Source organism: Pseudopipra pipra, chromosome 1, assembly GCF_036250125.1.
Source record: "Pseudopipra pipra isolate bDixPip1 chromosome 1, bDixPip1.hap1, whole genome shotgun sequence".
Taxonomy (NCBI): Eukaryota; Metazoa; Chordata; class Aves; order Passeriformes; family Pipridae; genus Pseudopipra; species Pseudopipra pipra.
Window position 1 is genome coordinate 116,254,647 of NC_087549.1, and position 22,384 is coordinate 116,277,030.

Genomic DNA, 22,384 nt, shown 5'->3' on the forward strand with positions numbered 1-22,384 from the left:
GACATGACACAATAACAGGAAAAAATGGCTTTCATCACTTGAGCTTATCTGCAACTAGGAGGGCAGTGAGACCAAAACTTAACCTTGCTGACATCCTCCAGTACACATATATTTGCAATATCTGAGACCAAAATAGGGGCATAGCATGCCAGACCATGTTCTAAGAGCAGCTCACCCCAATATATTTAAGAAAGGAATATTTAAGAACTGCACATTGCCACTATCTTTTGAAGGGACAAATAAAATATAGAGTTCACCAACCTGTAATGCTCACCTGATCAGAATTTCAATACTTCTGAATTGAATACCTGCCAGACAAAAAATGGTAACGCAGGTAGGTAACCATGTAAACTAAACCAGGTAACATGAAAACTAAAACACTACCATATTTCCTTTCCTCGGAATTCACAGTACCTTGATATTGACTTATAGAATATTGTGGTTTTGTTGTTTGTTTTTTTTTTTTCTTTTAACTCTCCACCGTCACAGTTAACCTGGCAAACATCCCTCGGCCCCTCTCACAGTAGGTGCAGCAGAAGCCAAGAGCTGGGAAGGAGCGTGGTGTCCTCGAGCCAAGTGGTAGCAGCACTCTAACTGTGGCTCAGGGCACACCTCCACACTCTGCCTAGAAGAGCAAAGATCAATAAAATAAGACATTCACAAGAGCCTGGAGACAAGACGAGTACCGTGACTGGAGAGCACGTTTTCCAATATTCTGTTTTCCTATTCTCTACCTGCAGTGGATTTTCCTATTAAACCCTTGGAGTGAGGAATGCTCATAATTTTACCTGTATGTTGTCTGTCATTACCATTCTCATTCAGAAGAGAAAAAGTATGCACACACTGTACTGCAGGCAAACACCTCTGTGCTAACAGCATTTCCTAGTGACCTGGTCTTTCTTATTCAATACCTACCTTCAACAGTGACTTGGGTTTTTTTTCCCCAGATAAGCTGCTCACAATTAACTGCAATATCCTAGTCTTGCAAACAGGAAAAATGTCAACGACACTTTATACAAAATATGGCAAAGAGATAGTACTTTATTTCCAAAGAGCTGGAAAAGCAGTATTCTGTCCTGATCCCTGATGTCCCAAGAAACTTAAGGCAAAACTTATCCTCTGAAAAAGGGAAGTTACTATTTTCCAAAGGGGCTAGAATCCAGAAAATCTCTGGTTAACATGATCTAATAATTTTAAAATGTCTATATTATGAATATTCAATATTACACATATGCATATAAGCATGTTTCACAAAACGTACTTTTTTTTTGGGGGGGGGGGGGACACTGGACTTTTCCTGCCATGTTTGAGAGATTTGGGTCATCATTTACTGTAGAAATTAAGCTCTCTTTAAAAATGCTTTTCCAATTGTCATGGTTAGAAAGATATACTATTAAATGAAAATCCATTCAATGCCATCTTCCCAAATTTTCTGAAGGACTCATTTAGTGCCTCTGCTCATACTGAAAGGATTCTGAAGCCCCACCAAAGTATTACTGACAACATGCCAAGGCTATTAAAAAAAATTAGCAGTGAAACTATCTTAAGATCCAGAAGACCTCTAACCTGTGGCTTTAGTATTTCATGAATCACGGTGACAAGGCAGAGCAGCCATTTTAAGGAATTAGTAAAATACAGCGCCAGAGAGCTGTTAGAAAACATTGCTTTTAATTTCTTAGTATATGTCTAAGTCTGACCACTGCACAGCAGCATATAATTGCCCCAAACTGTAATATATCTAGGTAAACTTTCTACAGAGTAAGTTTAGCATGATTTCATTTACTTCCCTGTCTGATCTTGTTTTGTGTCTCATTATGTGGACCTACTGGAAATTTGGGGGAATCTTCTTAGTTCTTTTTCCACTTTATCCACCAGATACAAGTTTGTCATCTAAATATGACAATCTATAAAAACAGCAATTAAAAAAAATCATAACCTGTGAACTCATGGAATGCTCTCTGAAAAAACTCACCTCTGATCACCTTACCCTGGGATCAGCAGTCCCAGTGGGACAGGGGCATATTTTGGAAAGCTCTCACACCACCCAGGCACAGGGAAGATCCCTGTTTCATGGCACCCCCGGCATTTGCAAACCAGTTTGCCTGATCACTGCCTTCTATTGTTTCCCGAGATAAGAAGGGCCCCAGTGAACAATTAAAGCTTTCAATAAATAATCTGCAAGCACATTCATTTGATTTACTGTTATTTGATACAGCAGTTAGTTTCAATGGGGCAGTTACTATTGATCACATAAAGTACTACAGACAAACATGAAACACTTCCAGAACTCCATGGATTATTACTCTTTATCTGCCACTCATCTGGGTTACTTGTAATGGTTGCGAAATTTAAAATCAATAACAACAATTAGCGTTTGGTATACTCTGAGGAATGAATCATGTGAAGTATGTTTTGTTACAAAAATGAAAGGCTGGAGAGCTTGCAAATGTGAAAGACTCTTGCAAACAGCCAAACTCTAAAAGAATTTATCCTGGTATTAGAAAGTGTCCAATCAAGGGGGTAAAGAAAAGAAAGAAATGGTATTTGAAATGCACACACAAGCTTACACGCAATTATAAAAAGGTATTGGTAGGGTTTTCAAAGGAATAAAACTTTCAGGCAGGCTAGTGAGAAAGACACACCCAAGGTTTCCTTAGAAAATTCCACTACAGGTCCTACAATTTCATACTTGCTTCTTGACCTCTACAGGGGTTTTAGGTTGGACTTGCACCTATGTAGAAAACTGAGGACATAGGAACAGGTCTGACTCCTCTTCTCACTAGCTTTTACTGGAGTTTATCACCAAAAAAAGTATCTAAGTGTAAGAAATGAATGCAAAATGAAATTAATAAAGCTGGAAACTGATTTTAAGTTATATATGTTGAAAAACACCTTCTTTCTTTAAATTCACAGAAATTAGTTGTGAATCTAATGAAATGGATGGAAATAACAGTATTTTGAGAACTCTGCCAGAGTAATAATTCTAGATAATTAAAATGCAAAGCAATAAGAGAAATGTTTTATCATTAAACTGTAACCAGAGCTCTGTGTGAAATCATCCATTCAGAAGACTTGTTTTTCATCAATTATTTGTAATTTATCTCATGTAAATATAAGAAGGTCTAATTAAAATGTATGACTCCTTATGCAGCTTCTTGTCATTAAGACCAATGAAAGCATTCTGAAGACCATAATGAAATAATTATGTTTGCCTTTAAGAATCCTCTTCAACAACACATGGCAGTACCACACTAAATTAAAACATCAGGAACTAAATTTCTCTTGCATCTATTTCCATTTTCACTAATTATACCCCCAAGCTTTCCAATAGACCAGGCCCTAAAATTCTTCTGAAGCTGAAACAGCCTAAGGAACAGCAGCCTTTTCATAGTAATGGACTTTGATGAAGAAACAAAGGTAATGCAGCCCTGGAAGCATTAATATTTCAAATAGAGTTATCATGTGAAAATATGTGTTTATTTGAAAAATGGGGAAAAGATTGTTGATAAAAAGCCAAATATGTGTTCTAAGGAAACCAATACTCTGATTTAATCTCCTTTAATTGCGTCATTCCTTCCTCATCTCTTTTCGTCAGAGTATTTTCTTGTTCTGCCCAGAAATTCTAGTTAGCAAAAGCATTACAAACATGGTATTACTGGGCAGTGCCAGTGTACCATGCTGTAACTGAGCTCTGCTTTCACATTTTGGTAAAGGTGAAAACAGCCCCTGTGAACAGTTGCAGCTTTCATAATGGACTCCATTTCAGGGAGAAGAGAACAGCTATTTTCCCAAACTGCCTCCAGACATGCAGTGCTTCCTAGCGCACAGCTCCTGCTTTTACCGTGAAGTCTTGCAGGACCTCTCTAAAACAGAGAGAAAGGAAAGGATTCGGATAAGATTAAAAAAAAACAAACCAAAAAAACCCCCACCAAAACAACTCACAGAAGGATGTGAGTCAGCTTTGACTTCTTGCAGGCAGCCGAAGGCTTCTTTTCAAAACTTCAGGGAGATAATGGATCCTTCTTGGTGTGGTCTCAAGATTAGTGAGTGTTGCAATACATGCAAAGCATAGGAAGATGAGCAGTTCACATAACCTGCATGGCATGTGACTATATAGGCAACTAGAAAAACACAGCCAGAATGTGTTCTCCAAATGGAAAGATGAAGGCAGAGGTTCACTGTGGGATGAAGCCTTGGGAAAAGTATCTTTCTCTGTTAGCCCCCCATCATCAAAGACACTGAAAGACATAGGTGATTTGCCATTTGTTCTGCACTTTACACCTTGGTTCAAAGTGTGAGGTGGAATCAGAAGGATCTTTAGAAAGACAGGTCTCCAAGACCTTCCAGCCAGCCACTAAGGAGGATCTGACTTATACCCTGATCCAGTAACTAATAAAATTTCTTCCTCAATTGAATGAAAAGAGAAAACTCAAAGAACAAAGCAATGCAAAGGAATACTCTGCATCATGAGGGGAAAAAAGAAAGACCTCCTGAGACCAAAAGTTGAGAGGCAGAAGAACGAACAATGACTTAAAACCAAACAAAGAACCTCCCAAACTCAAGACCTGATCTTAACAATAAAAAAGCTCAGCCATGCGTGACATTTTAGCTAGTCTTTTGTCTTGTGCCCTACGCCAGAAACTGCAGACTGGTGGATCAGTGAGGGCAGATCTCGGTGAAGGAGGGAAGGTTTGTAGAGAAGTAAGGATCTTTGATTAGAGCAACCCAGAGAGTTGTGCAAAACCCCCACAGGCAGTCGAGCTTTGGGGAGCACAGGCTTTTCCCTGCGCCTTAACCAGGGTCCTGGGGGAAGCATCTGCCTGCAGATCCGCAGCCCTTGCCCAGGGGAAGGTCCGGGCATCAGGTATCGCCAGATGGCACTGTGACACAGTTTTCCAACTCCTTTTTCTCCTGTGTGAGTGAACGTTCAGTCTTGGAAAGACAGGCAACACTGGTCTTCCTTGTGAGTTTTTGGGTAGAAGATGAGGAATTAAAGCAGCAGAGGAGCTTGCTCCCCGCCTCAGGCTCCGCCCAGGGACAGTCCCTGAACAACTGTGCTGGAGGCTCTGAGACCTCTGAAAGCCAGGGTAGAGTTGCACCGCGCCTGAACACCTCTGTCCCAGATTGGTATTTATGAACAAGTGAAATATTTAAATCAACTCAGATGCTGTTACATTCACTTATCATGCAGGAACCTAGGAATCCTCTTGGTATCAGTCACCAGCTGGCAGAAGAAGTGATTCTTGGACAAGACTGGAAGATGACATGGAAGTCCAGTAGGAAATGAAATACACACCTCTGTATGATGTGCTGCTGTGCCACCAGCCAGCTTGGCAGAGAAGACTACCAGAGTGGCGCAATGGCCATTTCGGGAACACCTCAAGGTGCATTCAGATTAAAAAAAAACCGCAGGATTCAAGACACCTTTTGTGTTCTTTAGCTGTTTTGGTGGGGTGGGGGTTTTTTTGTTTGGTTCTCTTTTGTTGTTTTTTTTTTTTGTTTGGTTTGGGGGTTTTTTTTGGGAGGGGCAGGGAGAATTGAACTATTCCTTCCACTGTTTGTATCTTACAGGCACAAATGGCTTTCTAGAATCAAAGCACCACTGAAGGAAATCTGTGTTAAATCAAACTGTGGCTGTTGTGTCCGGTTGGTACAACAGCAGTCAACCTGTCTGATTGCTCCACACCTCTGTCATATATCTTTAAAAGAAAAATGAACCTTCTTTCTTTTTAAGAAGCAATGTTGGACGTTCATTGTGCTGAACCTGCAGCGCAGTGGCATGAACTTTTACTAGTATATCACAGAAGTATTGGTACATAAATACACTAAAGACTCACTCATACAACCGCTCTGTGTCTGAAACTCTTATTAAAATCAAGGGTGGAGGGCTGAGTGCTTCACTAGATAAGGCTGTAAAAGACAAAGATGTACTTAATTTGTCATTTCACTGTTCAAAGATGCTTGCTAAAAATACAATGCGAGCCTAGAGAAAAATATTATGGTTCAATGGAAAGAGATTCTCCAAACCATTAAAAGAAACTAAGCGATGCTAAAAGATCTCTTTGTTGTGAGACATTTTTCTGCTCTTTTTCTTAGGGGATGCACTTAGAGGGCAAAATGTAAGTCACTGAAAGTGCATAGAACGGAAATCCCTTCAAAATATGGATGGACTTTACATCATGTCCTTAGCAGTGAAGATCCAGAGCACTCTCAGAATTTATAAATACTCATTCAAGCTTTAACCTATTAAACCTATACAAGTGTCACTTGCATGTGTATATTCAACTTACGTAGTTTTATAATATTCAGTTTACATATGGTATAAGCAGGGGAAAGAAAAATCACCTTGTCCAAGGGGAATAGAAGGTATATTATATACTCTATGTCTAGGATTCTTTAAAACAGACTTGCTGGATTATATTTCCATCTCTCTTAACAAAAGTATTTGAAGAAACTGTAAGGCTCACACAGAACACTAAAAGAAAGTGGGGTCAGTTATATAAGGGCTAGCACTAGTTTGTTAAAAGTTTTTTTTCCTACTCACTCCCAAGTAAAGGGACAAAGAAGTGAACATTGTGGGAATGTGTTTCTAAACCACATGATATCCTTATCAGATTGTCATGTACAAGGGAGGTTCTCACACAGGGACCCCATGCTGGTGAGCTGCCCTGTCACATGATGCAAGTTCTACGCTCCTATTCAGATTACTAAAATGAGCTGAAGAAAGCTAGATTTCCCCCTCCTCCCTCCCTCCTCCCCAAAATAAGCAAAATGCACAGTGACCAAAGTCATATTAATTCACTGCCACTGGGAAAACAATCCTGAGCAGCTGCTAACGATAAGTGAGTATATGAAGAAGATAATCTAGCTATTAAAATCTATACCACAATTAATACGTGATGAGCAGACTTTAATGCATGGAAGGAAACAGAGAATCAGAGAAACCTGTGAATCAGACAAAATAAAGGGAAAAAAACCTTGGCTGACTTGCAAATTTATAGAAAGAGAGTAAAATGTTTTTATAAACAAGTCCTACTTTGTCCTATGTCTCTATTTTCACTGTTGATGTTGTGAACTCTGTCACTGAATTACTTTTTCATATAGTTTGGGGGAAGTGGAACAGTCCTGTAAACATTTTTAATAATTAAATGAAGGTTCTAAATAGTAATTGGTCATTCAAATACACGGCTTGTTTTAAAAAGTGCTGAGGGAGCTCCTAGATGCTCAGCATATTTGGAAATGAAGCCATGAAATGTGGATTTAGGATGCTAACTTTAGGCTACTGTTTCTGACATTCTTAACTTTTGAAACACATTTGCCCACGCAATGACAAATTAGTAAAATCCTAGACCTTAGATTAGTTTTAAAAAGTTTAAAATCCACATTTTTGGATGCAAGTTGTTTACAGATTACAATTAGGAGGAACAGCTAAGATTACTCTGACCAAAAAACTGCACAGAATCATTTCCATATGATACCAGTTTGTTTATTTTATACCTAGAATATGGTTCTCATAAAAAGGTGGCAGCAGTAGACGAAAGACATTACTCTTGGTTTGCCTGCTAGAAAATTCAGCGTTGTTACCCTCATGCCTATATTTTTTCCTGCAGCACCGACAAAATAATTATTCTGTTAGTTTAAAATAGTTTTGAGCATTTTGTGGCTTGTATTTTTGTGGTTCCATTTGGTTTGAAAGGGCTTGGATTTCAGCAAGAAGTGGCATGGGTCACAGTGCATGGGGACAGACTTCATGCACGTGAGCAAAGGTCAAAATCAATCATAGCTTTGTATTTCCAGGCCTATTACTTTTGGCAGTTTACCCTGCCAGAAGGGGCTAAAATATTTGCCTCCCAAAAGGAGTAAACATCAATAGGAGCAGGAATATAATCAGATTCTCAACCGCTCAGCAATGAGAAATGAGGGAAAAGGATCCCCTCCTCTCCGTAGCCACTAAGCCATTTAAACATTAGATATAACATTTTCAGCAAAAAGTTGAAAGATTTCACAGCACAGTGACTTGAAAAGGACAATAGGCCTATTTAGGCAATTATATTATGCAGGCTTTGTTATTAGGCAGCCCTGCTCAGTCCCAGAAAGTCTGGATAATCAAAAGTGTCCAAGTACAGGAAGGGGAAAAGTACAACCCCACCCTCCCACACAGCCGCTGCCAGGACCTCTGGATTTGAAGGGTAAAGTCTATTTACCAAAGTTCCTTGGCCATTTTATACATCAACTGATATCCTTCCTCATGGGGCTGCGTGCTACAGCCTAGCAGAGCTCTGGAAAGCCCTCTGAAACCACAACTAATTTGGCCCCAGTCGCCCGCCCCTGTAAATTCACTGCTGAGAGGCTGCTGCCAGCCCCCTAGGCAGAAACTGTGAAGGGAGAGGGAAGTTCCCCCCCGGCTCGCACGCATACCAGTGCCGGTCCCCACGGCCAAACAGATCTGGAAACTCATCGCAGCTGTGCTCTGCTTCTGAGGTCTCAATAGGATGGGGCATAGCGCGGCCGGACCGCGGCAGACAGCAGTCCTTCTGAGCACAATGTCCCTTTCACAACCCCACTCCCAAATCTAAATGCTGGCTGTGTAACACAGCCGCACTTCATCGGCTGCGTAAAGGGCGGTATATAAATTAGACCTGAGCAAAACCAGTCTTTTGGCGTGTTTAGGGGAGGTGGAACCACAATCTGCCGACCAGGGCGCCTCACTCCCCGTGCGCCCCTGAGCAAAGCCCCTCACCTTGGCTGGGCTGCAGTGCTGGTGTGACGCACACATGGTTAACAAAAACAGCTCAGCAGTAAGTGGGGATTTAACTGGATGTGAGGATGACTAACTTCGCTGTTTGAAACACTATCTCGGTCTTTCAACTCCTTAACTCACCCTCTTCAAGGCATCGCCTCACCAGCCTGGCTTTGTTCTTACAAGTTGCACCTTCGCTGCACAGACTCATTAGGCAAGCAGGGAGTCACCCAAAGATACATTGCTTTTCCTCCAAGCTTATCCCACCCTGACTTCACCAGCGAACGCCTCTCATCATTTTTGTCTGCAGGAGTTTTTGACAGCGGTGCGTGTCCATTAGAGTTTTCCTGTGCCAGCAGACAAATCAGGCTAACTGCATTAGAATCTATGTAGAGAATAGTTTCCTCCTTTCAATTAATTTGGAAGAAAAATATCCCCATGCAATTTTTTTTTATGTAGTGGATCAGAAACAAACATTTTTTAATAACATATTTCAGGGCATTAAGCTAGAAGTATAAAAATTTAAATAAAGACTGTATCCCTAAGCAAATCAATCCTAGCAATTTAGCTGTAAAGTTTATAGATGAACTTTAAAGAAAATAACCTGGTTCAAACAGATCTTGCCTTCTGGGCACTAGCAAACACACCTGCAGCAATTTGATACTTGGGAATGCAGATTACAAGTCCTTCACTTCAAAATGTTTGTTTTTAAATTCAGAAAGATGAAAGAAAATAAAGTAGTGAGTTTTTTTTTTTGTTGAGCACAGATGTTTCCAGCGCTTGCAGGGAATGAGAACCTGACCCAAACATTGCAATAATCCAGAATTCTGAAGGAAAACATACACCTTCTGGAGTCCCATCTTCATGAACTTTCTAAAAGTTAACATCCGCTAGCTCCTCTCTAGGCAAACACTTCCTACCAAACTGAAATAAGAACTGCATACTACACGAGCCTCAACATCCCAATGTGTTCTGCTGCCATAGCCATAACTTTTGCCTTCATCAAATTTTTCATGCTTCTAACCCTAAGGAAATGCAGTAGGCAGTAGTCTTCTACTTGATATAATTAGCTGAAACACTACATAATGACAAACAAACTTACTCTTGTTTTGGGCCTGCTCATTTGGTTTTTTGCCTGTTTAATTAATGAAGACTAATGAAGACTTTTTTAATAGGCTTTTCCAAGGTCAAATCGCTATTCTTTGCAGCTCCTCTCTCAGGACCTGTCCTGTTCCCACTTCTGCAGTATTTAGTTAGCTCACGTTTCACCAAAAGTTACTGGTTTTCTCTCGGTGTTTGTTGCCGCTGCACTACAAGGGAGTAGAAAATTCTACCTTACTTAAGAAACTATAGATTATTCATTCTTACAATCTCAATTCTTTTGTTCTTTTAAGAACCCTCCTTGTCTAATTTGATTATACTGACCTGATTTTTATCTTATGACAAAAGGAGTGAGAATGAATTATGATTAAAAGTGCAGTTGGTTCTACTCTCATTTCTGAGTCCATAATTTTCTTCGCAAACAAATAATTTCATTTTAAATCTCCTAACTAATATCACATCAAACACCAACATATATGAGTGCAAAATTAGGGGCGATTTCTGCGTGTTTGTAAAACATCGCACAATACTCAGTGGTTAACGGTTGCACTGCAAACCCATGGCAGATTTTTCCTCCCACAGGGGAGAGGAAAAAAATACCACACAAGTTAAGGTCATGTTTGGGTTGTGCCTTATCCTCTATTTTTACTTTGCAGACCCTCGTGGACTAGAAAATTCATGATGCTGCAGGAGTGCGCTAGCTTAGTGAATCGTAATAGGATTAACGTACTGAAGATGTGCTGAAGTTGGAGACCTACAGCATTCTGCCCTAAACCCTGCAATGGCCAATTTTGCCAGCATTTCAGTTGAAACCCTGATGCTGTCTGGGGTTGTTACTGGCCTACTCTGAGTCTGCACTATCCATGTACTATTCCCTCAACAGCCATTTATGTTTTACTCTACAATCACGTCTCTATCAAAGCAATATTTCCAAGGCCTAAAGCAAGGGCTGCAGGTGTACTGCTTTTTTTTTGCAGAACCAAAAATAAAACAACAAAGTAGACCAAAAAAACCCTATCTATCACACATCTAACAATTACAAAACTTGGCTATTATTACATTCCATTTAATCACAGAGATTTTCTTAAAAAAAGGAGAATCAGGAAATGCTTGAGTTAGAATTAAACTTTGCTATCCTTGTATTTATAAGCACTGGAGCAACCTTTAAACTATTAAAAGCTTTCTGGACCACAAAAAATCTGGTTTTGTCATTATTTTCATGAGATGCCAGATAAAAATCTTACACTTTGAGAGAATTTTGGTATTTTAAAATCGATTTATATATTTACTCATATGCATAAGCTGCTTACACTTTCTTCAAAACTGAAAACAAAATTTGCTCTAGTAATCAAACAGTAATCTTAATTTGGACCCTAACTAAATTGTTTTTCCATGTTTCTATACATTAACTTTCACAATTCAAATTACAGTCATCGTATTATGATTCAGGTTTCGGCCCAATTTTAAATTCCCATGCAGTGAAGATTAATCCTATTGCTTACAAAGTTACAAGACTGGATTCCTGAATGCATTTTCCTGTATTTTTAGTTATTCTTGTTAATATGAGTTTCTTTGATTAGCTAAACTTTGCTGTTATCTACACTTGTCTCTTATCACAGGCCCTAGGCAAATGACATATTTACCACTCATTCCATTCTGATAAGGGTAATCCCGTGTTTAACTTGCCCAAGAACAAACGCCATATATTTTGTTTTTAAGAATCCTGCTTCTAGGTATTAACAACATACAAAAGAATGAGCAGGACGTTTTAAAACCAGAAGTTATTTAAAGAATATTTTGTGAGTGTAAGCTTTTAACGACAGTATATGCCTCCTACTCCAGCAAAGTTTATTTAATTCCAAGTTTCCGCAATATCACCGCTGAAGTTATACTAAAGTTTAAACCATGAAAGGAGGAAAACACATTTTTAGTAAAACATCTGGTTTGGATTTTTGTTTTTGCTAACTGAAGCTCTCCTGTAGCTAGTAACATTATTTTGAAGTAAAAGTTTTGTTTCATAATTTATTTGAAGCGTTTTGAAAACAGCGCGAAGAAAATAAATATCCCGTGCTGAACTTCACAGTCTCTTTTTAATTGTAAAGATATCAAATCATTTGCAGTGTTGTAGGCTGGTAGTCACCGTTCTTTACAATTCTGTTTTCACTACTCAACCCACACAAAAGTCATATGGTGACTGAAAACTTTTGAGCAGAGTGAAATACATTATTTCACCAGTTTTACATTTATTTTTCAATTCCTCCCTCCACCCCTCAGAGATATTGAAGGGAGAACTCTTCTAATTCCTAGTTAACTTTTTAACATACTGTGAAACGAAAATTTAAAACAGATTGATACAGTTAATGGCATACTGAAGTGCCCGAGAGCGTGCTAAAAACATTTTGATAGATAGCCAAGTCATTTATCTAAATCACCGTCAGAGCAGTGAAGCATCCTGCAAGTTTTTATGCAGAGTATAAGCTAATGTTTTCTGGCACTTTTTGTCATTTCTCAAACTTGAAACTGGGGTGTTAAAATACTGCTATTGTTTACCATCTATATATTTCAGCAACAAATCAAGGCCTTATAAAATAATAGTACATTTTCAGAAGTGTCATACCACTAACTCTCACTCCTCTGTTAGCAGTGCAACGCTGTCTGCATTTCAAGGTATAGAAATAATTGATGGTTAAACTCAAAGGGTGTTCACAGTAAGTAGTTTTCTAGCAAAACAGCAACTTCTTAGAGCAACAAAGTGAAGAAGAAAGGTGGCAGTAAGGTCAGTACAAAGAAATATTGCCTTTTCTTCGGAAACTTAAAACTTCTGTCTGATTTTTGGAATGGCACCTACCCACTGCAATTCCACATCTTTGCAAGAACTGTAGAGAGCAGTATTTTAATTGCTTGGCTGCTCTGCTAAAATGCACTTCAAGACAACATGCATCCTGATTATCAAACGTGCTACAAAATCAGATTAAGGAGAAAAAAAAAGAGCTATCACAGAGACGTTATGTAAATTCATCCTTCACTGGCTGGAGTTTTGCAAGTATTTGCTGTATTACATTACAATTTTATGTGTTCCTGTTTGGCTCCACAACTGTTCTTAGGATCAATGTGCCACATGAGAAGGGATAAACAGAAAGAAGTCCGGTGCTTCTTTCCTTTTTCCTTTCTTGCCAAATGGATAAAAAAAGCTTGCAAACCACATTTTGCGCAAAAACTCACCCCGCCCCTCATTACCTCTGCACTTAATTACGAGTCTTTCTTTTTAAAATACATACAAATAAATAAATAAATGAAATAATAATAACAACAATAATAATTATAGTAATTGCTTTAAAGTGGAAAAATAACAGTTGGGACCTACATTGAGCACTGTGCCGGTGTTGCCACTCTGTTTGTGCCAATCCACTGAAGCATGCTTTGAGAGCCTTCTCCTGGAGCATGCAGGAAGACGGACTCGCAGTGTAGAAATCCAGCATCTGAGCAGGGCTCACTGCTAGAACGTCCATACAGTCAAACATGATTCCCCTTGCACAGAATGCCTGCAAAAGTGCTTTCCTCTAGGTGTGGAGGAAAATGGCACATAAAAGTACACCCAACTCCATCAAACTCTGCCCCTTTTTTGGCACGTAGGCTGTTGGTCTTTTTCCCAGACCAGAATCATGAATTATGACAGACAACACAGCTAAAAGCCTGTAATTGATCCAAATGATCATTTACCATTTTCCAGGCTGCCCAGCCAATCCAGCAAGATGGGGGGATGCGAGCCGCATTCCAAGTTTTAGCTACCACCAATTTCCCCCAAAATTTCTTGAGAGTCAGTCCAGCTCCTGCGGCAATCGCCGGGTGCGTGCCGCGTCCCACGCCGTGCCAATCGCCCACCTCCCCGGGATAAAACAGCTCCGGTAGAGGCTCGGGATCCCCCTCGGCCGTGAATAGATGCTTCTGCCTCTGAACAGCTCACTTCCTACTACTTGTGTCACAGGGAATGAAAGATTGAATTGCCTAATATATGCGAGTGAACTTTCCGTGAACCCTTCCCAGGCTGCTAACCTTCAAATGACCCAAGCGGTCTGACATCACCAGCTCCCAGGATTCTCACACGCCTTCACAACTCCCAGCAGCCCTGCAAAAAAAGCAGGCAGGCAGGCAGGCAGGCGGGCAGGCAAAGGCGAGCCCCAGCTCTGCCGGAGTCGCCCCGCTGCCGCCGAGCGGGCGGGTGTGGACGGGGAGCCCAACTTCCCAAAAGACCCAAAATAATAAAGGAATTAAAAAAAAACCCAAAAAAAAACAAAAAAAAACCACACAACAGTGAGGAGAAGGGGAACGGGGTGGGAAACAAACAGCGATGTTTTCAGCAGTTGTAGGGAAGGGAGGATTTTTGAATTCCAGTTCGATTTTCTAAAACTTCTGTACCTCCCCCCCCCCCCACACATTCCTTTCCTCCCCGGAGAGGCCAAGACCGAGGCGCAGGCGCTGCCGCTGTTCCACAGCCAGGGACACGGGCTTCGCCCCGGCTTCTGGGGCGGCGGGTCTGGGCTCGGAGCAGCTTCATCCCAGCGCTGCCCCGGCACACGCCAGCAGGGACCCCGCTCAATGCCACCCGCAGGGACCCCGTTCAATACCACTCGCAGAGACGATGGCCGGTGCCGGCCCCACTCCCAGCGGGGAATATCAGGGGCCCGTCCCTCCAGAGGCGTGGGGGAGTCAGGCCCCATCTCTCCTCACAATCCCTCCCTCACGTTGGCTTCTAAATCACCCAGCACTCCCTGGCTTCCCCGATGGGCCGGATTTGGCAGTGCCCGGGAGGGCTTGTCCCCACCACTGAGCCTAGGGCAGGAGGCAGCCACGCATCGCCTCTTCTCCCTCCTCAGCCCCGCCGCCGGGTCCTGCCTGTCTCTGATTAGCAGAGAGGGGCTGGGGCCGCTCCCGTGGCCCCGGAGGGGCTGTATCAGCTTTCAGAGGCCTAATGAGCCCCAGCTCTCCGGGAGGGGACAAAGGCCACGAGCTAATCCATGGGGAACAGAACCCAGCCCATGGTGCCGAGCAGGGACACTGCGGCTGCCCCCTCCCAGCCACCCCTTCACAGCCGTTCTGGAGTCAAGGGGCTGCTCCCACCCACCAAGGTCTCTATGAAAACACAGTGGTGGCAGCTCTCCCTCATGGCAGGAGTAGGTGTCAAAGCCTTCACAGGTGTGTGGCCAGGATGCCACAGCCAGCCCTGGGCTGACCCACCATTTGCAGCAGGCCAGCAGATAGCTCTGTGTTTTTTTGGTAAATAACTACCTTCTGCAAAGTCTTGCTCATTGAGAAAGACTCCATCGAGGCTTCCAGCAGTCCTCATTCCTATGGACAATTTAAAAATGAAAAGCAACAGCCTGGAAACACTCCCTTTGCCCCAGTGGAAAGAACATGAGCTCAATAACCACATGCATGCTACCATTTTAAATGAATGAGCCAAGCCACCTCAGCCCCAGCAGAATGAGCATCACCCAGGAGTAAGGCACAGAGGAGCCTTGCTTCCCGCTCCAAGGAAGCTCAGATTCAGAAACTGGAAAACGAAAAGCTTGATTATTGCCTGTTTCTTGCAAAGCCCAACATGGGGGTCGGGCAGAGAAGGGGACACTGTGCGCAGGCATGGCGCACCACTGGCAACCGTAAAGAAATGCTGGAGAGAGACTCACCCTGGGACCTGCGCAGCCACTTTAATGGATGTGGTGTCCCCTCTCCACAAAAAGTCCTTTGATGAACCGAAAGCTCTCTGACAATGCCTGCAGATTGTATTAACAAAACTTTTCACACAGGTTCAAGAATTAAAAAAAACCCAAACCAACCCACAAAACAAAACCCCCCACACAGCACACACACTTGTTCTCTGAAACTGATACACCCACGTTGAAAACTAGAGGCCAGCAAAAAGAGCTGCTGCAATCTGGAAGCGAATCCTTTTGAAGAGATAAAAACAAAAGCTTTTCTTAGCCTCCTTCCCCTCGACGGGAGAGTTGTGTTTGTCCGTGCAGCACGCAGCCTCTCTTCCCGTCTTTTCTTCAGGCAGAAGAGTTACAAATGCTAGAGTTTAACAGCTTCTTTTTAAGGACTTTTTAAGGACTTTCTCAGCCCCTTGGGGTGTCGTCCCCTAGCCTGTACCCCTCCCTGACACTTTCTAATCCAAAATTTATGGACAGCATACGCTTACCAAAAAAACTATCCTTCAGGGAAGGCTTGTTTAAACCACTTCAGCACAGCAAACAGTGTTTGTTGTATTAAAAAGGCAAGTGGAAAAGCGGCTAAATTTCTGTTTATATCTCAGCTGGCTATATTGCTACGATTTTGTTTTGAATAGCAAAGCTAAATTAAAAGACAGTATTTTCTAACCAGAGGACACAGGACACACGAGAAGTTTGGAATATGTAATGTGTCACCACAAAAATAACTGGAAAGGATGACATAAAACACAGTATGTTTTGTCAGTCACCAATTTAGGGAGAAAACAGCTTTTTGTGTGGACCAAGGTTCTTGGAACAATTTAAGCTTATGCCAAGAAAAACATGTTGCCCATGTGAGTTAAAGTAAACAAAATCAGACAAACAGAAACATACAGTTATGTTTTTTTCTATTAGCAGTCTTAGAATACTGTATTCAAAAATAAAACCTGTTGGTTATACTCAAAACATAGACTGGCAACTTCTGAAAGTAAATGTCGGGAAGTCACGCTTTACTGTGTATGAACTGAAAAAAGATTTCTTTTTCTCACTGTATCTAAATGAGCCAGGTAGCTCATGCTTTATTACGAATAACAGTTGCACTAACTTTTATACTTGTTACTAAAACCACATGTAATTAACAAATTCCTCAAACAGCCCAATGGTTTGCTCTCATATTATTTCTACAACACAGTAATCTATGCATCTCATATTTCACTTTGAAATAGTATGATACTCATTTTTCTTAAACAGAGTATCAGGAAAAAATCATAAAATGGGGGGTATTTTCTAATCTAGATCAGAACTAACCATAATTATTCTGATAACTAATAGCCCTCTAAGTCAAATGTAATGAAACTTTAAGTATTGCCACATATTTTAAATGCCTACCCAGCTCCCATAGAAGTGCAAGGAGGCAAAGGAGGCAACAACTCTCCAATATCTTCCACTTTATCCATGCAAAGAAATTGTGACTTCAGATCATTGCTTTGATCTGTTTTCTCTCAGACTGTGATAGCAGAAACCTTACAATAAACATATTCTTAGCTATAAGTAAAATAAAAAGCTCAAGCTCAAGTCAGAAATCTATTTCCTTTGGTGTTACTGTATATTTGTCAGTGTGACATAGCACATTTGAAACCCATAATCATAAAACAAAAATTTACAGCCAAGGTTTAGGGTCTACATCTGTTTCTCTGGTTTTTGTATTACAATTACCCACTGGACAATTCAGAAAGCAGCACTATGAATCATGTACTGCACACATGGTTGTGCTGGTCACTTTTTCGTTAGTACAAGAGGCTGAGGATGCCATAATATGGTTCAACAAGAGAGAGAGCATTAACTAGAATTAGGATGAGTACACCAGGCTCTCTAATAAAAATTACTTTACTAGAAGCAACAGAGTACTTGAACATTACAGGCATATTTATAGGTTGGAAAAATTAAGAAATACATGCAAAAATTCTCCCAATAGAAGTACCTCAGGGGAGGCAGCCTTTTTTTTTCCTTTGCATCCATTTTACTATTAATCAAATGTAGCACTCTCTTGAAACAGTTTTGACAGCAGAGTAAATGGTTACTAGTGAATGATGTGTGTGTTTAAGCAGTGAAAGCAGAGACAAAGTGATGTTTTCTTCTACTCCCTAGGCAAGAACTGACACTAAGCTTGCTGCCTCAGCTTTGATACTCACAGATTCCTTTGTGTCAGTTGCTGGGAGAATCACTGGCAGTTCACTAACCCTGCCTCACACATGGGCTTTGATTTTTACCTCTTCATTGACGATAGATGTTAATATGAAACAGTATTTGTCTGCTTTGATGGGTTTTTTTTCTTTTTTTTTTTTTTTCTCCTCCCAAACTGGTGATACAAGGATACAAGGTTTCAAATCTGAAAACTTGAATTCCCCCTTTGCTACATGTAGTTTTTAGTGTTAAAGGATGTTTTCCTCATGTCTCAAGCACAGGAACGATGTCAAAGATTATGGGGTAGAAAATCACTAGGTCACAAGAGAATGGCTGAATATTTAAAACTCTAAGGTAGGCCTAGTAAATGAGTATCAATCTTGAGCAAGAATCACCCTGAAGAAAATAAAACAGTAAAATTACTGACATGAAATGGCGCAAATGACTCGGAAAAACATGAAATACAGTGAAATTAAGTCAAAAAGGGGTTTCTTCTGACTGCTATATACTACTATACACAGCTTGCAATGACCAAAACAGGAATTTGCACATAACAGGAAGAATTACTTCAGGCCTGAAATATAACAGCAACTGGCGAAAGACTATTCAGTGCAGAGCAGTATTTTATTTTAGATGGGAAAAGCAGCTCCAGACCAGAACTTGGGCATGCAAGCAGTCTGCGAATCACTTACTGATAGAGGCTTTTTGTCTGTCTTAATCAGTGGGTATGTATTCGTAACTGCCTTTAAAGCTGATTGCTTAACTTAAAGGCTATAAAAATAATTCATCTCCACAAACTCGAACACACAACCACGTTTCTTAGAATCCATACAGTTCTTTGGCCTGGAGCCAGGGGTAAAGAACTGCCCTATATGATAAAACTGGAAGTGTATCTGGCTCAGCAATCTATTTCTAAGAGTGACTGCTACTAGACCTTTCTAAGGAAAATACAGGAACCCCTAGTAAATGGTGAAGTATAACTCACCCATAGGTCCTCTAATAGCCGGTTCTTTAACAGCAAATCACTTAAGCATTAAAGCATGAGATTTAATATCCCTTCCAAATTTGTTTTTGGTAATAGCCCTGATATTCTAGATATTCATATGTAACCAATGTCTTTTTGGATTGTGATAAATTTGTAGCTCTTTGACACAGAAGTAGATAGTAAGTTACTGGGCTTTGAGACAAAGGATAATAATTATTAAAAAAAAACCCCAAACCGAAACAAAACCGAAACAAAACCAAAAAACTCATCCACATTACAAATAAAGAAGACAGACCAAACTACACCACTCTGAGGCCCCAAAGGCTGACTGCTGTAGGCTCCAGAAAGGTTGGCAAAGAGGGAATGATGACATATGCATAAAGAGAGAATGACATGCATTTTTGAAGGATATAAAAAGAAAAAGCATTATTAGATTAAAATTGGCTACATTCTGAATCTACACTTGCTGTTTAGGAGGATCCTGCAGTGCAAACATCACTGCTAAATGGTTGTCAGAAAAAAATAGAAGTGAGGAAAAAAAGGTTTGTTTCATTTTGTTTTCTTTTTAAATGACCAGAAACTGCTGTTTCAAGGCTTAGCCAAGAAAGAGATTTTTACTGCTAGCCTATAAATCCCTCAAAACAGAGTTATAATGGAAATGCTGAGGTAACTGGAGTGCCATGCATGGCACTGACACATTGCATTGTATAATGGAGGGAGAATGAAGGTTGTGAAATCTATAAAATCAAAGTAGAAGTGTGGTGTATGAAAGAGCAGAAGAGCAAGTAGAAATGTTGAATATTAAACTGCAGAGAATACTATGTCTAACAATAAAGTTTCCTATATGCCAAATATGCTCATGCTTGGCTGAAAGCAAAAGAGCACAGAGCTCCATTAAAACTAAAAGAGAGATTCAAAAAGGATATTTGAGTAACTACTTTGTTTCTGCCTTCTTTAGGGAGGGAAAAAGAAATTACCTAAGAAAAGGATAGTATTCCTGATGTTCTGATATCCTGGAAGGTGTCTCGGAATACATAAATAAATAATGTTAGAAAATGCAGAATAAATGGGAGTACCAAACATAGAGGACTTACAACCCTAGCTGTAACCAGAATCAGAATAGAAAGTGGGACAACTATTTCTATAGGTTCACTAATGGCAGCTTAAAGTTTTAGTGCAAAGATAGCCCCGATGGCTTTCTTCCAGCAAAAGACCAAAATTACCAAGCAGTAACTGGAACTCCAGCTCAGTACATACATATATTCTAACAAAGACTGAACCTTACCTAAGCCCTATTTAACTTAAGACAGAATTAAGCAGCATTTAAGGCTTGTGCTCCTGTGCTGCTGGTAAGGACAACCTATATAGAGGAATCCCAGAGACCTGAAGTAGCTGAAACACTTGAGTGGAGCTCTGGTCACGTAAAGCCCAAAGCAGATTGGACTGGATTATACCATCAATGTAAACTGCAATATACCCGTGCTCAGCAGCTTGACACGTGTATTGATGACAATCTAGTTCCTGCTTAGCTCATTCCCAAATCTACATCAAATACTGAAAGAAGAGTCCAGTATCCTATCTGTGGGCATCTTAAAAAGCAAAATGAAGGAGTGACTGGAAAATGTTCTGGTATAGCTACCTGGCTAGCACAGGTAATGACAGCAATGACAATGTGTAGACACAGCCTGAAATCAAGCCAACACCTCTATTCTGCCTATTGTGCTAACACACTGTACATTCACACCTTTGTTTTTATCATGCAGATGTACCTTCTGTTTGGGAACAGTCTGCATAAATTTTTGCTGTTAATGTGGTAGAATTACTCAGAAACTGAGGTATATATTTGGTGAAATGGTGTCCCTTTTCTTTTGTAAAACATACGACATCAATAATGTGTGAATTAGCTGAGGGCACATGTCCTCTCAGGAACACTGTTATCACTGTAACTTTATTGATGTAGTCTGAAAAGTAAACTTTACTAACAGGGTCAGTTTTACAAGCTTACAGGTTATCATAGTGTAACTACTGTTGAGCAGGTAAGGGATTCTGTATATTCCTTTTATACTACAGTCACTGTCCACAACTGGGCTGTTACAAGTAAAACTCTTTCAAAAAGGAATAATTGCTTTCTCACCTACATTGTTATACCAATGCAACATTGAAACATAGATGAGATCTCAGGAAAAATCAGGCTAGGCTGGACCTCGCATTCAGAACAAGCAGTGGCACGATCAATGATGCCTGGTCTGAAATGTTCACAAGATGTTCCTGGTTTTCAAACTCTACTAGAATACACCTATCAAATTTTTCTTTAGTGTGTTCCTCAAATTCTACTTGACTTCTGAAATTTAAGCCAACAAAGATAAATCTGCAGGGTCTCAACATGCTTCAGTGAGCTAGTCCCACATGATTAAATAGATTTGCAAATTCCCATACCCTTGGACTGCAAGATTCCCATATTGGGCCATAGAAGGGATTGAATGTCCAGACATATTATGTCCATGCTCAGGGAATCATAACTGACACACATGCTTTAATCAAAGAGGACTTACAGAGCTGGGTTGCAGTTAGAGATTGTGGTGGTCAACAGCATATTGCCCCAGCCATTGTGAGGTATCATGAATTTTTTGCCCTTATGGGACCTTTAGTGCCAAATGTAGTGGAGGATGTGCAAGGTGGTCTCTAAGCATGTAAGGTAGCGTATTAGGCTTCATAAAGCTATAAAATAATTTTTTTAATAAAAAGTTTTATAAAACTATATTATAAAACTAATTTATAAAACTATCAAATTGGTTTTGCATAAACCAGCCCAAAACTCTTCATTTGGGTATCTTGAGCCTTCTTCTGACTGAACTATTCTGCACAGACCTTGTCATCACACAGAAAAAAAAAAAAAAAAGGCATTTATTTTAATCCACTTGGAGTTTTGGGCAAACATCTTCAAAAATAGGCTTCTCATTCATGGGACACTAATCTTCCATGTATTGTTATCAGACTGTCAGAACAATAGACTTTATTCAATCTCATACGGAGACATGCAAAGAAGAGTGTGTGGAAGGATACTCTTTCCTTTGCAAAAGGCCTCCAAGATCTCACCCTTGCTGCATCCATCTGTTCTGTCTTTGGCATGAAGTATCCCAAAGGATATGCCAGAAGACAGGGTTGTGGCCTAGCTTTTTCAAGGAATTATCAAGATTGATGAATAGGTAAAGAAAGTCTCAATCTATAGGTAGTTTAGTAACATGAATGAGGTGTGCGCACGTTCCCAATTCAGAGAAATATGTTGTAATTATCCTTAAAAAGTACAGCATGATGTTACCTACAATCAGATCCTAAATGTCTAAACTAAATGACAATATAGTGAATATATGTTATTTAAAGACTTAAAAGTGTTAAAGGTCCACCTGCTGGATTCTTAAATTTGTCTAAAAATTGTTGAGGGTTTTTTTTCTTTTTTTTTAAAACAGACTTCCTCAGAGTAGAAGTGCACACCTCTGCTAGTAAAGCCTGTCCTGCTAGCTGAACAATGCAGGAACATTATGTCGCTCAGAGGTAAGACTTCACAAGCATACAAGAAAGGCTAAGAGCTTTCCCAACACAAATTATCAGACAGAACCTCACTGGAAAAAATGAGGCACAAAGATCTAAGTGAAGTGTAAAACTTACTGA

General features: G+C 40.3%; 1 protein-coding gene across 7 annotated transcripts in view; it reads right to left on the reverse strand.

Annotated features, from left to right (window-relative positions):
* The window catches only part of RARB (retinoic acid receptor beta), a 329,988-nt gene that overhangs the window by 78,660 nt on the left and 228,944 nt on the right, over positions 1–22,384 (reverse strand). Inside the window, exon 3 of one of the 7 annotated variants that reach the window (XM_064672851.1) lies at positions 15,526–15,612. The exons of 4 other annotated variants lie outside the window; for them this stretch is intronic. In XM_064672851.1, the coding sequence (XP_064528921.1) occupies positions 15,526–15,612 (87 nt within the window). Of the gene's footprint in view, positions 1–13,205; positions 14,885–15,525; positions 15,613–22,384 lie in introns of those variants that run through there. 2 more of the 7 variants (XM_064672823.1, XM_064672832.1) reach the window with 2 other exon arrangements.